Source organism: Schistocerca cancellata, chromosome 3 (genome assembly GCF_023864275.1).
Source record: "Schistocerca cancellata isolate TAMUIC-IGC-003103 chromosome 3, iqSchCanc2.1, whole genome shotgun sequence".
Taxonomy (NCBI): Eukaryota; Metazoa; Arthropoda; class Insecta; order Orthoptera; family Acrididae; genus Schistocerca; species Schistocerca cancellata.
Window position 1 is genome coordinate 764,507,147 of NC_064628.1, and position 14,190 is coordinate 764,521,336.

The 14,190-nt window shown below is 39.1% G+C and overlaps 2 protein-coding genes across 3 annotated transcripts in view; one reads left to right on the forward strand and one right to left on the reverse strand.

The window, feature by feature from the left end:
• The window catches only part of LOC126175791 (THUMP domain-containing protein 1 homolog), a 35,999-nt gene extending 28,103 nt beyond the window's left edge, over positions 1–7,896 (forward strand). Inside the window, exons 4-5 of the mRNA XM_049922772.1 lie at positions 3,943–4,031; positions 6,906–7,896. Coding sequence (XP_049778729.1) covers positions 3,943–4,031; positions 6,906–7,476 — 660 coding nt within the window. The 3' untranslated portion in view covers positions 7,477–7,896. The remainder of the gene's footprint in view (positions 1–3,942; positions 4,032–6,905) is intronic.
• Positions 7,897–8,571: 675 nt separating this feature from the next.
• Positions 8,572–14,190, reverse strand: part of LOC126175790 (sodium-coupled monocarboxylate transporter 2-like) — a 219,022-nt gene continuing 213,403 nt past the window's right edge. For both annotated transcript variants that reach the window (XM_049922770.1, XM_049922771.1), the window contains exon 15: positions 8,572–8,746. In XM_049922770.1, coding sequence (XP_049778727.1) covers positions 8,705–8,746 — 42 coding nt within the window. In that variant the 3' untranslated portion in view covers positions 8,572–8,704. The remainder of the gene's footprint in view (positions 8,747–14,190) is intronic.

A 14,190-nucleotide genomic window follows, 5' to 3' on the forward strand; every position in this document is an offset into this window, starting at 1 on the left:
TGATGGTATGTTTGGAAGCGAGACACATTCTCATGTGCGAAATCTGAGATGTATTTGGTAAAAAAATAAACAAATAAATTTACAACATATTTGGAAGAAACAGCTAAATATTTGTGACAGTGAAGAGAGAAATTTTCACAACTGTGCTATTAGGATGATAGTGGTAATTAAAAACAGTGATACCACAGATGACAGACTTAGTAAGCAAAACAGAAAGTGAAGATAAAAATTAATGTAAACAATTTGTTTTTGTTTATTTTATGTGTCCATGCCTTATCAAAATGTTGACATTCACTAAATGGCCTACATTTAAAATAGGTATAATGCTACTATTTTAGGTAGGTATTTAATGTCAGTAAAACAGTTTGTAATTTTGATTAGGAGAATATATTACAAGTAAATTTTTCCCAAGGAGCTTCTTTCACAGTGTAGTGGAATCCAATCAAGGTTTTCAATTTTGCAAAGAAGAAATATGAAGGACATAGTATGCAATGGAAATGATCTACTTCTCCTGAAGACCTAGATATGTGTTACTTTTTAGTCGATTTCTTGGACATTCGTTTGCATAATCTCAGCATTTTGTTAGAAATTATGGAAACATAAGAGAATACAGGAAATAACTGACAATTTTGTGAACTGTGGTTTGAACAGTGATTGTTGTGCTAATTAAAAATCGAGAACAAAAACACAGTACCTCCCTATCCCAAAGAAAATGTGTGATACTAGCTTTCACTGTCAAAGGACAGGCTGTAAATTTTTTAGTTAATGAAGGAGGGAGAAAGCACTTAAAGAGTTAAGCAGTGTGCAAAGCTCATTCTGTATCGTAAACTCTGTAAGGGAATTGTATAAACAGCACAAAGATTTACACATCAAAATGAAGTTTGCAAAATTGTGAAAGAAAAACTGTTCGAAAGATTTAGATCTGTCGAGAAAGCCAGTGCATTGTTACTAAGGGTGATCTATGTGACTGTGCCCTCTGAATTACACGTGAGATTAACATTATTGATTTCCAGGTTTATTTCACCTAGTTCAATAGATTCAGGAAATGGTACGGAAAAGGGAGTCACAGAATTACAAAGTGTGCTTCAAACTAATGTGTAGAGGAGATGTGATTAAAAGGTAATATTATAGCAAAATTAATAGCGATAAATACAAATCTTCTTGTTATGCCTTAAAATGCTACGTATGAAACCAGTCAGTCAGGTTTTGTCCAAGAACTGCTTTTCAAAAGAAAGGCAAAGTTGCTTGTGCTGTCAATGAATGCTGTGACTCATTTGTATACGACAATGCCGGTGCGAACTATCAGTGGATTAGTGTTTTCGCAGTTTTAACCTGTCTTCTGAACCTCAAGCCAAAGTAGGAGCAAAAATTAAAAAAAAAAAAAAAAAAAAAAAGGACTGTTCAGTTGCAAAAATCTTGTAATCATCGTAGCAAAATCTGGAAAAATATAAGAGAATAATTCTGTGTTGAAAGATTTAGCTTCCCGACAGAAATCTTTTTTCAACACTGTAAAGCATTTTTCAGAAAATTGTCAGGCGGTATGATTTCTGATGGCTCTTTGTCATTTCAGGCTTATTAGCAGAGTAGTATTGTTAAACTTTGCTCACTTGTGCATTGTCACTTTGCATCTCCAGGTTTTAAGAATTTGAAAAAGTATGCCTGGTAAGCAGCACAATATGCAGAACAGTGGCCTCAACCATATCTTACTCCATTCCAGTTTCTGTCTAAATTAAACAACTTATTACTGTGATGAGACCAAATGCATTAATCTCTCTTTTCTCAGGTGTTTTCATCATCCATTAGACATGTTGCAGTTTTGCAATGACTACGGGAGAATTCGAGGAAATGTTTGATTGTTAGTAAAATATACCATACTCAGAAATTATAATAAGAGCTGTACTACAGAAATTGTTATAAAATATTTCATGTCAACATATTAAAGTCCCAACTGATGGAAGTCATCTGTAATGTAACATCATTTGATTTTCTTTCCTCTGCTAGTCACTGCGGTAGCAGTTACATCTGCAACAGTCTAACTGATGATATGAACTGCAAGTTATTCAAATTACAGCATTTCATTCAGTGTATTCTTCCTGTCTGAAAAACATAAGGTTAGGTTTCAACATGTTGGATTGGACCATTCCCTTGTAAGTCTGGGTACATGCTATTTGTAAGCAACCATCTGAACATCTTATACAGTCAGGCTCAATACCTCAGCCAATGACTCCTTCCTCTTCAGTCCTTCCAATTTCTGTTCAGACTCTACCACAGTGAGACACCTATCACTGAATTATATTAAAGAACGTTTTGCTCATGTTTGCACTTGGTGCTGCCTCAAGAAATTTTTTGAATAGCTTGTGCCATATATTTTTGTTGAAAGGCACATCAAATCCAGCACCTATATTTGCAAGGAAAATCATAATATAATGGATGTCTTTAAATCAGTGGGTTAACAAGTTTTGGCAAGTAGTGAGAGTTTTCTGTTTTGGAAAGCCAGTTTACACCCCTACAGCTTGAAATCATTATTACCAGGAAAAAAGTTCCATAATAATTGAGTTCTGAAAAAGTAGTGTATTACAGCTGTTATAATCAACAGCATGTCCAGTTAAAGGATATTATTTGAGTCAGTGGATTCTGCCTGTGACTGTGGCTGCCTGCTCAGTCTGTTCCTGCAACTTGTCTCTTATGAGCAGAATTCAGTGTGGTTTTTACTTTTCTCCAGCATTCTTTTAACTTCATTTGAAATTCTTGTATACTTCTTCCCGTTGTTGAATAAGCTGCCTGATTCTAGCATGCCTATGCTACTTGCTGTTGTTACAGTAATTGGTGTGCAGGCATTCTGTTTCCATCATATGATATATATATTCAGTTGATTCCTCCTTTCTCATTCCCAGTGCCTTGAAAAAAAGGGGAGAGAGGGTGAATATGGGATCCAAAAGAGTATGTTTGTGGAAGATCGCATTTGCTAAAATTATGCAACTGCAGAAAAACACATTAACAAATGCTGACAAATGCCAACTTTTCTAGAGAGGAGTTCTTGCATCTGGCAGAGAAAAATATTACAGAAAATTAGACTTATTAGTCAAGAGAGTCAGAGTGTCACACATAAGTCTCCTCTGCTGTTGGTCTTAAGTTTCTGGTTCACCTTCAGATTGTATTTGTTTTGGGTGACTGTGTTGGATAATTCTAGAGTAATTTCTTTTTCTCTGAACATGTCATATCTTTTTTCCCTATTGGTGGAGGTATCAGTTTTGAACGCTGGTGCTTCTGTCTTGTCGACACGTATTAAATGATGTAAAATCTGGGAGAGAACAACAACATGTGTTAGGATACATTACTAATCACCCCACTTAGCTCAGTGATGTTGAGCAGTAGACAGACACATTTAAAACTAGACTGTTGGATAGGCTATAAGATAAAGTCTGTTACTAGGTAACCAAAGTCCTTCATCAGATGTACACAAACATCATACAGGTGCGTGCGTGCCTGCGCGCGCGCGCGCCCACACACACACACACACACACACACACACACACACACACACACACACACACACACATGTTGTTGTCTCTGGACATTTGTGTGTGTTAGATTCTTGGAAGAAATCCTCACGAGGAGATTTCACTACAGTTGGCTTCTCTCAAGCTGGTGGAGTCTGAATGACCTGCCCTTTCTTTTTAATCTTCTCTGACTATCCCTCTCACCTCTCTGAAAAAGGAATTATTAGTTTCTGAAAGTTAATGTAGTGTTGCATACTGTTGTTTGTCTGTCGCAATACTAAATATTTCACCTCCAGAAGGTAAGTAATGGCCAGATGTTTTGCCTCATAATTTTATAGTTTTATAGAATTAATTTTCATTTGAGTACTTTAAGCTGTGAGAAAACTAAATAGGCATACAATGAAAAATTGTGCTTAAAATACACCCTTTATTTGTCCCATAGGCTTACTTGGATGACATCAAGGAGAAAGTGTCAGTGCTGTTTGACAAATATTTTACCAAAGAAGAAAAGACTTTTTCTATAATAATCAAGTGAGTATTGTGTTTGGCCTGTCCATGAACCTCATCATCACTTGCAATATTTTTGTAAAGTTTTTTAGTGAACAGTCGTTTTCTCATAAAACTTCCAAAATGTTTAATGAAAATATGTGTGGTGTATTCCTTTCTCAGCCAGAAATTGTGAGTTATTAAACAACAGTTTTCTGGCTTGTAATATGAGAGAGTGCTATACGTAATCTTTATTATAACAAAAACCTCTAATAAAAAACAAAATTTTAGTATTTCTGAGATAGTACACTCCTGGAAATTGAAATAAGAACACCGTGAATTCATTGTCCCAGGAAGGGGAAACTTTATTGACACATTCCTGGGGTCAGATACATCACATGATCACACTGACAGAACCACAGGCACATAGACACAGGCAACAGAGCATGCACAATGTCGGCACTAGTACAGTGTATATCCACCTTTCGCAGCAATGCAGGCTGCTATTCTCCCATGGAGACGATCGTAGAGATGCTGGATGTAGTCCTGTGGAACGGCTTGCCATGCCATTTCCACCTGGCGCCTCAGTTGGACCAGCGTTCGTGCTGGACGTGCAGACCGCGTGAGACGACGCTTCATCCAGTCCCAAACATGCTCAATGGGGGACAGATCCGGAGATCTTGCTGGCCAGGGTAGTTGACTTACACCTTCTAGAGCACGTTGGGTGGCACGGGATACATGCGGACGTGCATTGTCCTGTTGGAACAGCAAGTTCCCTTGCCAGTCTAGGAATGGTAGAACGATGGGTTCGATGACGGTTTGGATGTACCGTGCACTATTCAGTGTCCCCTCGACGATCACCAGTGGTGTACGGCCAGTGTAGGAGATCGCTCCCCACACCATGATGCCGGGTGTTGGCCCTGTGTGCCTCGGTCGTATGCAGTCCTGATTGTGGCGCTCACCTGCACGGCGCCAAACACGCATACGCCATCATTGGCACCAAGGCAGAAGCGACTCTCATTGCTGAAGACGACACGTCTCCATTCGTCCCTCCATTCACGCCTGTCGCGACACCACTGGAGGCGGGCTGCACGATGTTGGGGCGTGAGCGGAAGACGGCCTAACGGTGTGCGGGACCGTAGCCCAGCTTCATGGAGACGGTTGCGAATGGTCCTCGCCGATACCCCAGGAGCAACAGTGTCCCTAATTTGCTGGGAAGTGGCGGTGCGGTCCCCTACGGCACTGCGTAGGATCCTATGGTCTTGGCGTGCATCCGTGCGTCGCTGCAGTCCGGTCCCAGGTCGACGGGCACATGCACCTTCCGCCGACCACTGGCGACAACATCGATGTACTGTGGAGACCTCACGCCCCACGTGTTGAGCAATTCGGCGGTACGTCCACCCGGCCTCCCGCATGCCCACTATACGCCCTCGCTCAAAGTCCGTCAACTGCACATACGGTTCACGTCCACGCTGTCGCGGCATGCTACCAGTGTTAAAGACTGCGATGGAGCTCCGTATGCCATGGCAAACTGGCTGACACTGACGGCGGTGGTGCACAAAAGCTGCGCAGCTAGCGCCATTCGACGGCCAACACCGCGGTTCCTGGTGTGTCCGCTGTGCCGTGCGTGTGATCATTGCTTGTACAGCCCTCTCGCAGTGTCCGGAGCAAGTATGGTGGGTCTGACACACCGGTGTCAATGTGTTCTTTTTTCCATTTCCAGGAGTGTATATGTCAGAAAGTAGGGCTGTAAAGCATGCAAAAGGTGAAGTCTGTAGTGCTCAGCCCAATAACATACTTGTGGTCTGACTGTAGGTAGTGTGCAGCCTTAAGTCATCTCGGTACGAGAAGGGGCAAGGTGGCAGTTTCAGCGCACTGGGCACCTGGTATTTCCAATAAAGATCACCTGTACTCAATTGTACAGCAGGTTGAGTGGATCTGGGGATTTTTTGAAGGGACTGAAACAAAGAAAAATCCCCACTCTCGTCTGGGATGGAACCCAAGACCTTCTGGGGCAGATCCTAGTGCTCTACTCGTTAGACCACCATGGCCACTTTTAGAGCATAGTCCAGACAAATAAATCAGTTGTGGGGATGAAAATGTGTAGGATGCGTGTGCATGTCTTTGTTGTCTTGAATTAGTCACCCAGCTTGATGTTATTTAATAAGGTGTTACATATTAAATTATAAGGGCTACTGTTGTGTTTAATGTCAATTCATTCTGAATTAAAGACAATGCAGACAATTGTCAATTAAATGGCTTATTGCTGTCAATTAAGATTCTCTGCATCTAAGTGTGTCAAGTCTGCAACATCACCCTTGTGTTTGAAAATAAAGTAAGCATTTAGGTAGAACATATTACATGTTTCAGTTCTTCAAAGAGAAGAAAAAAGAGAAAAATGAAGTACAACTTAGTTGCCACAGTCACATTACCTCCATTAAAATATTTTTGTCCGAATTTATTCATACAGGTTTCTAACATAAGATGAGTATCTCATCTCTCACTGTCAGCAGATAGTGGTGAAAAGCTTGAAGAGTCACAGTGGTGAAAACATTAACATTTTTCAGTAAAGTGTCTAGGGGACTGAGACAAATCAATCTTTTCACTTGCAACCATGATTGACAGTTATATCGCAGTTATATCATCCATGGTGATCATGTCGTCAACTAAAAATTTTCATTTCTTTTTTCAAACCCAGTGTTTAAACTTTGTCATACTGAGTAATGTTGCTAGGGCCTTTATTACCATGTCAGTTAAATTTTTACTTTAATATTCCATTAAGTAGTTCCTTGAATTAAAATTTATTCTACACTGGCAACTATAGTTAAAAGGCAGTTCTGTGCCTTGTACTTCTATAACATATAATTTAGCTATACATTGTTTTAATTCATAAATTAATTACAATGTTCCTACTTTCAGCCGCCGCAACAGCAACATGGTATCTCGTGATGACGCCATTGCAGAATTGGCAGAAATGATAAAAATGAGGAACATAAACAACCGTGTTGACTTAAAACAACCCCAGTTGACTGTAATTATTGAAGTAATTCGCTCAATGTGTTGTATTGGTATACTGCCAGACTACTTCAGATTCCGCAAGTACAATCTTTTAGAATTAGCCTCACCAGAAGGAAAAAAGGGCGATGAAGATTCTGCACAGAAAGACAGTTCAGGAGAACCTGCTGTTAATGAAGAAGAAAAAGCAAGCCCATGTGACAGTGCAGGTAATGTCGACACTTCTGAAGAAAATGGTAAAGGCCAAGACTGTGTTGTGACAAAAGGAAAGCCTGCAGACGGGTGCAATGAAGAACAGAGCTCTATCTCCTCAGAGTGCCAACTTGAATCTACAGATGATACAAAAAATGACATCAAAAGTCAGTCACAGGATGCAACAATCGATCCTGGTGCTGGTACAGTTGATGTTACTGAAAGTGGAAATGGTGATAGTTTGTCTCAGAAGACAGAAAACTGTGCTATAGATACAAAGTAGTGTAAACATCAAAGCAAAAACTGCTTTCATTGTTAAAATAAAGAATTGTATTTTGTTGTTCCATGGTTTGTGGCACATAATCAAAAAACTTTTGTTTTTACACCTAAAATATTTCTCAATATTTAAGATGTATGTTGTTAATTTGGCATATCAGTGTACTACTTGTGTTTCAAAACAGCTGTATCTTTGTGTGGAAAACACCCATGGAACTTATTCTTTTTATGAGTTGATGCATTTATAGTTTTTTCACGGCATTGTATGTTGTGGTTTGTGAGTATTGCTATGTTACTTACCCATTGTTATCCACTTTCACTTCAGAAATATAGCCAATGGAGTGAGATCTCTGCTTATTTATTGTATATTTTCTGTACAATAATTTATTTTAAAAATAAACAAATCCAGTGGAACTTTCTTTACATATGAATGCATACTTTTTTTTTTAACTGTAGTTTCTGCAATGTTATAGATCCTGACGAGACACACCTGCTTCAGTTATGGAAACATGAAAAAGGCTCAATTTAAGAAATGTTTGCTATGTACTTACATATTTTATAATTACTGAACTTAAATGCAATTACAAGGATCTTCCTAAATATAAAAACAGTGAGCACTTAAGAGCACAGTCAAATATTGACAATATGAAATCCTATGAACTTTCATCCATAGTACAGTACGACTCTTATTTAATGTATTTCCTAATTGGCCTCACATAGATGAAATTCATTAATGTTACAAAGTGCATGTATTGATTCTTGGGAACATTTGTTGTTGGTGTGACTAATAACAGTTTAGTCACAACCACACATATAGTATGAGATCAGACCATGTTGATTAAGTTATCCATCTTGAGACTGCATGCTGTTGCCACATTTTTTTTATTATTATTATTTAAAATGACAGAAGTATCAAGTGAAAGAGATAATCTGATATTATAAGAACTATTTGAATGAAAGGAGTCTTCTGTTCTTCGTATTTGGAGTTATACAGATTAAAAATTACCAAAAATACATTCTACTGCATTAAGTCCAGTGTTTGTTTTCAGTTGCTGTCCAGAGTAATAGAGAAATGATAAAGTATTTTTTATACACGGCAACACTCTCTCTCTTCGTTAGCTGACTATGTGTGTGGCATCTCTGGTTCCTCTGCCAGTAGTCTGTTCAACATGTCATCATGGCAGTTCTGAAATGATGCTTCATAAATCACCAGTAAGATTTGGAGTCTTAACACCTCATGGATCCTTTCTTTTTGGCATCTCCATCTCTGCTCCTTCCTGAAATTGATGTTGTTTATTAATCAGTAGCTACACAAGTACAAAATTTTGTAATACCGAATGCAGCCCATTTGTCAAATAGAATATTAGATGTAGAAGGTTTTGTTTTATTTCTTCATCTTTGATTTCAAATGACACTTAACTTCATTTACATGCCATTCTTCCTCCATTCCTGATCCCAAGCCTGTGTCCAACAAAGTGCCCTAGAATATTTGTCATTAATATTGTTCTCAGGAGAAATAAACCACACTTTGTATCTTCCTACTAAAACAGTGTGCTAGATTTAATACCCACTTGTTAAAAAATATATTTTTACATATGGTGGTTGTTTAATCACAAAAATAAATTGTATAATGATCCTCTATGTTTACCTTAGCACTTCATTGACAAGCTTAATACAATCTCCACTTTGTCAGAAACATAGGAGGATCCTATAATGCTTGTTCAAATCTCCCCAAGGCAAATGATCTTTGTGTCTGCAGTTATATTGCTAAACTGGCCTATCCAACTTTGTAACACCAAGGATGCATGTGATTGAAATGAATGTTATACTACAGTTTACATATATTAAACGGCACAAAAATGATCAGCAATTACACGTAAGAGCAGTCAGCACAGCAATGTTACTAAGTAAAAGCAGCATGTCAGTTTTTCCATTCACTTTGGCAACTTGTGCAAGAGGAAATACTACAAAAAATGCAGGAAACTGGTCCTGTCAGTAATCTAGATCGATATATTCTAAGACTATACAAAATCTATTCCGCTCATGAAAAATCCAGTTATTATTCATAGTGTTTTGGTTGTAAATTGAAGATGATTACTTCTGGCAGAAGATACTGTATTGTACAACTGACAGCAGCTTTAGCTGTTAGCCCACCCATATCTGATGTTTCTGACTTCTGCAAAATAACAATAACAACAACAATAATAATAATACAGTAATAAAAGAAATCATAGTGAAGTAGAAAGCTGATTGTTATCTAAAAAAGCTGATTATTCAGTCCACGCAACAGTGGCTGCATGATCGCTGTGGGTGTATTACTGAATTCTGTGCTAGCCGCCTGTACCTACTTGAAAGAAGACAGGAACAGACTGACAACGTACAATAGTCCTCCAGCAAGCTTTGAACTAACAGATAGCACAGCCTTTGGAGGATGTAACGAGCGTGAACTTTGTAACACCAAGGATGCATGTGATTGAAATGAATGTTATGGACCCCCCCCCCCCCTTTCCTTCCCAATATTTGGAAAATGTATGAAAACCCAACCAGTTGATGAATTTGCAGAAGTGTAGTGTAACAAAAAATGAAAATACTACCAACTAAATTGTTTAACAGCTGCTGTTCCTGGAAGACCATACTAAAAACCTCTCCTCTTTGAGAAATTTGGAAAAGCATCAAGAATAAAACATTTGACGCAGTGATTTAAGAATAACCAATGCCATTTTGCATATTATATTTTAAAAGCCAAATTGTTTTTTGTTTCATTATAATTCCAGTCTTGGATCACAGTGTTTATTTTAATCAGGTTATTTAGTTCGGTCGGTAATGAGCACCTTCAGGCCAGAGAAAAAACATGTTGTATTACACATATCACTGTGTTACATGTAATGGTGCAGTCAAAATCAGTAGCCATTTCAGCTTTGTCAAACAAATGAAATTATGATATATAAAGAGCACTGCTGATGCATTTTCCTGGCTTACTGGAAACTTTTTCGTGGCCGTCACAACTTGTAAAATTGTCTTGTGCTTAGGCTGCACAAACTCAAACATATTCATTCCCCCACATTTAGGAAGTATTTTTAGTTACAGAATAACTTGAGTTTCAATCATTAAGGAATATATTGAGTGCACCTTAGTCCAACAAGTTTGGTACAACTAACACCTAATTCTCATATGTTCTTCATTACTACTTTTACTGATGGCTGTCTTGTGAAGTAGACTCAAAATTTTTCACCTAATTAAGATTTCTGTGAAGTAGGAAATCTGTCAAAAACTTTATTGTGAAGAGATGTGAATTCAGTGCCCTTGAGGTGTTGAATGCTAATACCAAACCAAACCTATTTATTAGTTTCACCTGTGCATTTCATTTTATGAATGTTCAGTTGCTACCTGATTCTTCGCCGGCCGGAGTGGCCGAGCGGTTCTAGGCGCTACAGTCTGGAGCCGCGCGTTCGCTACAGTCGCAGGTTCGAATCCTGCCTCGGGCATGGATGTGTGTGATGTCCTTAGGTTAGTTCGGTTTAAATAGTTCTAAGTTCTAGGGGACTGATGACCTCAGAAGTTAAGTCCATAGTGCTCAGAGCCATTTGAGCCTACCTGATTCTTCCTGGCAACAATGAACAGAATGACAGTGACACTGTGTAAGTCAACATATTTGCTATGAATTAGTGGAATCTGCTAGCTTTACACGTTTTGTAGGATCTTCTGTATTGGTACCCATTAGGATGCTGTCATAGTGGTGTGACTATTCCGAATGAGCCAAACAACGTGGTACAAGTTACAATGCATTGTTGATTTGTATGTTGTGTTTAGTGTAGTTATACTGTTGATTATTCAGCAATGGAAAAGAAAAGACGCAATTTTGTTTGGTTTGTTCCACCTGCAAACAAAAGAAAGTTTTAATCCAATTGGAATACAGGAGTAGTGAACACTTCAGAACACAATAAAGGCAATCCACAGCATTCAAGAACAAGACATCTAGATGGAAGCCAGCTTTACCAACTGATTGAAATGCAGCCATGTACACCTAATGTTCAAAACACAATACCAGAGAAGGAAAGTTGCTACTCACCATATAGCGGAGATGCTGAGTCGTGATAGGCACAATAAAAAGATTCACACAATTTTTTCGGCCATTAAGGCCTTTCTCAGCAGTAGACACACATACACATACACACTTACGCAAACACAACTTGCAGACGTGTGCAAGTTGCGTTTGTGTAAGTGTGTGTGTGTGTGTGTGTGTGTGTATGTGTGTCTACTGCTGACAAAGGCCTTGATGGCCGAAAAAATTGTGTGAATCTTTTTATTGTGCCTATCGCGACTCAGCATCTCCACTATATGGTGATTAGCAACTTTCCTTCTCTGGTATTGTTACATTCCGTCCAGGATTTTCCATTGTTTAGTGTTCAAAATACTCATCCATACCCTACAAAACTACAACCAGTATAATATAGATATCTTTTCTTCAGGGAACTGCCAACACGAGGAACAGGAAATATATAGCTATGTTGTGAAAACTTGTGTTCCACCTATAAAATACAAATTTACTTGTAGCAAAGGGATTCGAAATTTCACCATCAATGATTGTCAGAGTGTCAGTGGTTAGATTATTCAGGAGGAAATGGGGGTGCTTCCTGTAAGTTTTGTGTTATTTTTTCAGCTGAATTACACTTGGGGAAAGGTGCACATGTTCAGTTGAGCTTGTTAGTAAAAAAACTATTCACAAAATGGAAAAATGTGAAACAACTGAAAAATCATGAAATTAGAGGATACCGAGTGAAATCCTACATTTATTCTCGGAATTGTATATTAGTATTTGAAAATAAGACATAATGTTAACATTCAACTGAACACTCATTTGAAAAACACAATAAGTGAAAATGGAGAAAAGCTTTTCCCTATTGTTAATACTGTTTCGTTTTGCAGATGAGGCGGACTACCACTCACAGGACATGGGGATTATGGACAGCTGTTGGTAGACAAAGGTGCACATGGAAATGATGGTAAATTTAGGACACTGTTGAGATTCCAAATTAAGGCAGGAAATGTAATTCTAAAAAAACATTTCGAAAATATGATGTGTCTGATAAAAGCATTTTGATTGAAATTATGGACACTGCTATTGGTTTAGTGTGGAAATCACTTGTTGAGAAAATTAACCAATCTAAGTTTTTCAGCGTGCTGGCAGATGAAACTGCTGATATTTATGGGGCAGTACAGTTTGCACTTTGTGATCAGTATGGTGACAAAGACAAAAATGTTTTCATAATTTGTGAAGATTTCTTCAGATGTGTTCCTGCTTATGGTCTTCTTTTCAAAAGAAAACATTCATGATCTGAGATTAAATCTGAATGCTGTTCATGGATTGGGTTTCAGTGGGGCAGCAAATATAAGTGGTGTGTTTAGTGGAAGTACTACAAAATTCCAAGAGCCCTATCTGCAGGCAATTTACATTCATTGTACTAATGATTCATTAAATTTAGCTCTTAGCCATTCAAGCACGCCATTCATGCACTGTTTCTGCAGTCAAGAACTCTAGCCAACATAAACAAAATCATCACATTCTTCAAAGCATTGCCTAAGAGGGCAAAAAGGGCTGAATGATAAAGTATTACAGGTCACACCAAAGCAACAAGAACTAGGCTTATGAACATCTGTAAGACCAGGGGTGGAAAGGCTGGCTGCAATTTCCTTGTTTGTTGAACTGTTTCCTCCTGTCATTTAATCTTTGTCCAAATACACACATCAAAAAAAGTTTTGCATCACCCCAGTTCCCAGAACTCCTGAAATAGATGTTGACTGTGGATATTGTACCACAGACATAGTCCCTTTGACTGTCAGAGATGTCATGAAACCTGCCCAAAGATGTAAACAACCATCTGTGAGCAGCGCCTATTAGATGGAGGAGGTCCAACAGCCGATCAGTTCCAAGTCATTCCACCAGGAAGGAGGTACATGGCTCATGTTGTCTGTAGTTCAACCATGCCCAGATGGTCAGTACCACGGTTCGATCGCATCTGCATTGTTCCTTTGCGCCAGGGAGGGCTCTCAACTAGGGAAGTGTCTCGGAGTGAACCAAAGCGATGTTGTTCGGACATGGAAGAGAGACAGGAACTGTCAATGACATGCCTTGCTCAGGCCAACAAAAGCACTACTACTGCAGTGGATGACTGCTACCTATGGATTATGGCTCGGAGGAACCCTGACATCAACGCCACCGTGTTGAATAATGTTTTTTGTGCAGCCACAGGATGTCGTGTTACAACTCGAACTGTGCGCAATAGGCTGCATGATGTGCAACTTCACTCCCAATGTCCATGGCAAGGTCCAGCTTTGCAACCATGACACCATGCAGTGCGGTACAGATGGGGCCAACAACATGCCGAATGGAGGATTGACATCACATTCTCTTCACTGATGAATGTCGCATATGCCTACAACCAGACAATTGTCGGAGACGTGTCTGGAGGCAACCCGGTCAGGCTGAATGCCTTAGACACTCTGTCCAGGGAGTGCAGCAAGGTGGAGGTTCCCTGCTGTTTTGGGGTGGCATTATGTGGGGCCGACGTACGCCGCTGGTGGTCATGGTAGGTGCTGTAACGGCTGTATGATACATGAATGCCATCCTCCAATTGATAGTGTAACCATATTGGCAAGGCATTTGTCTTCATCGACAACAATTCGCGCCCCCATCTTGTGGATGATTTCCTTCAGGATAATG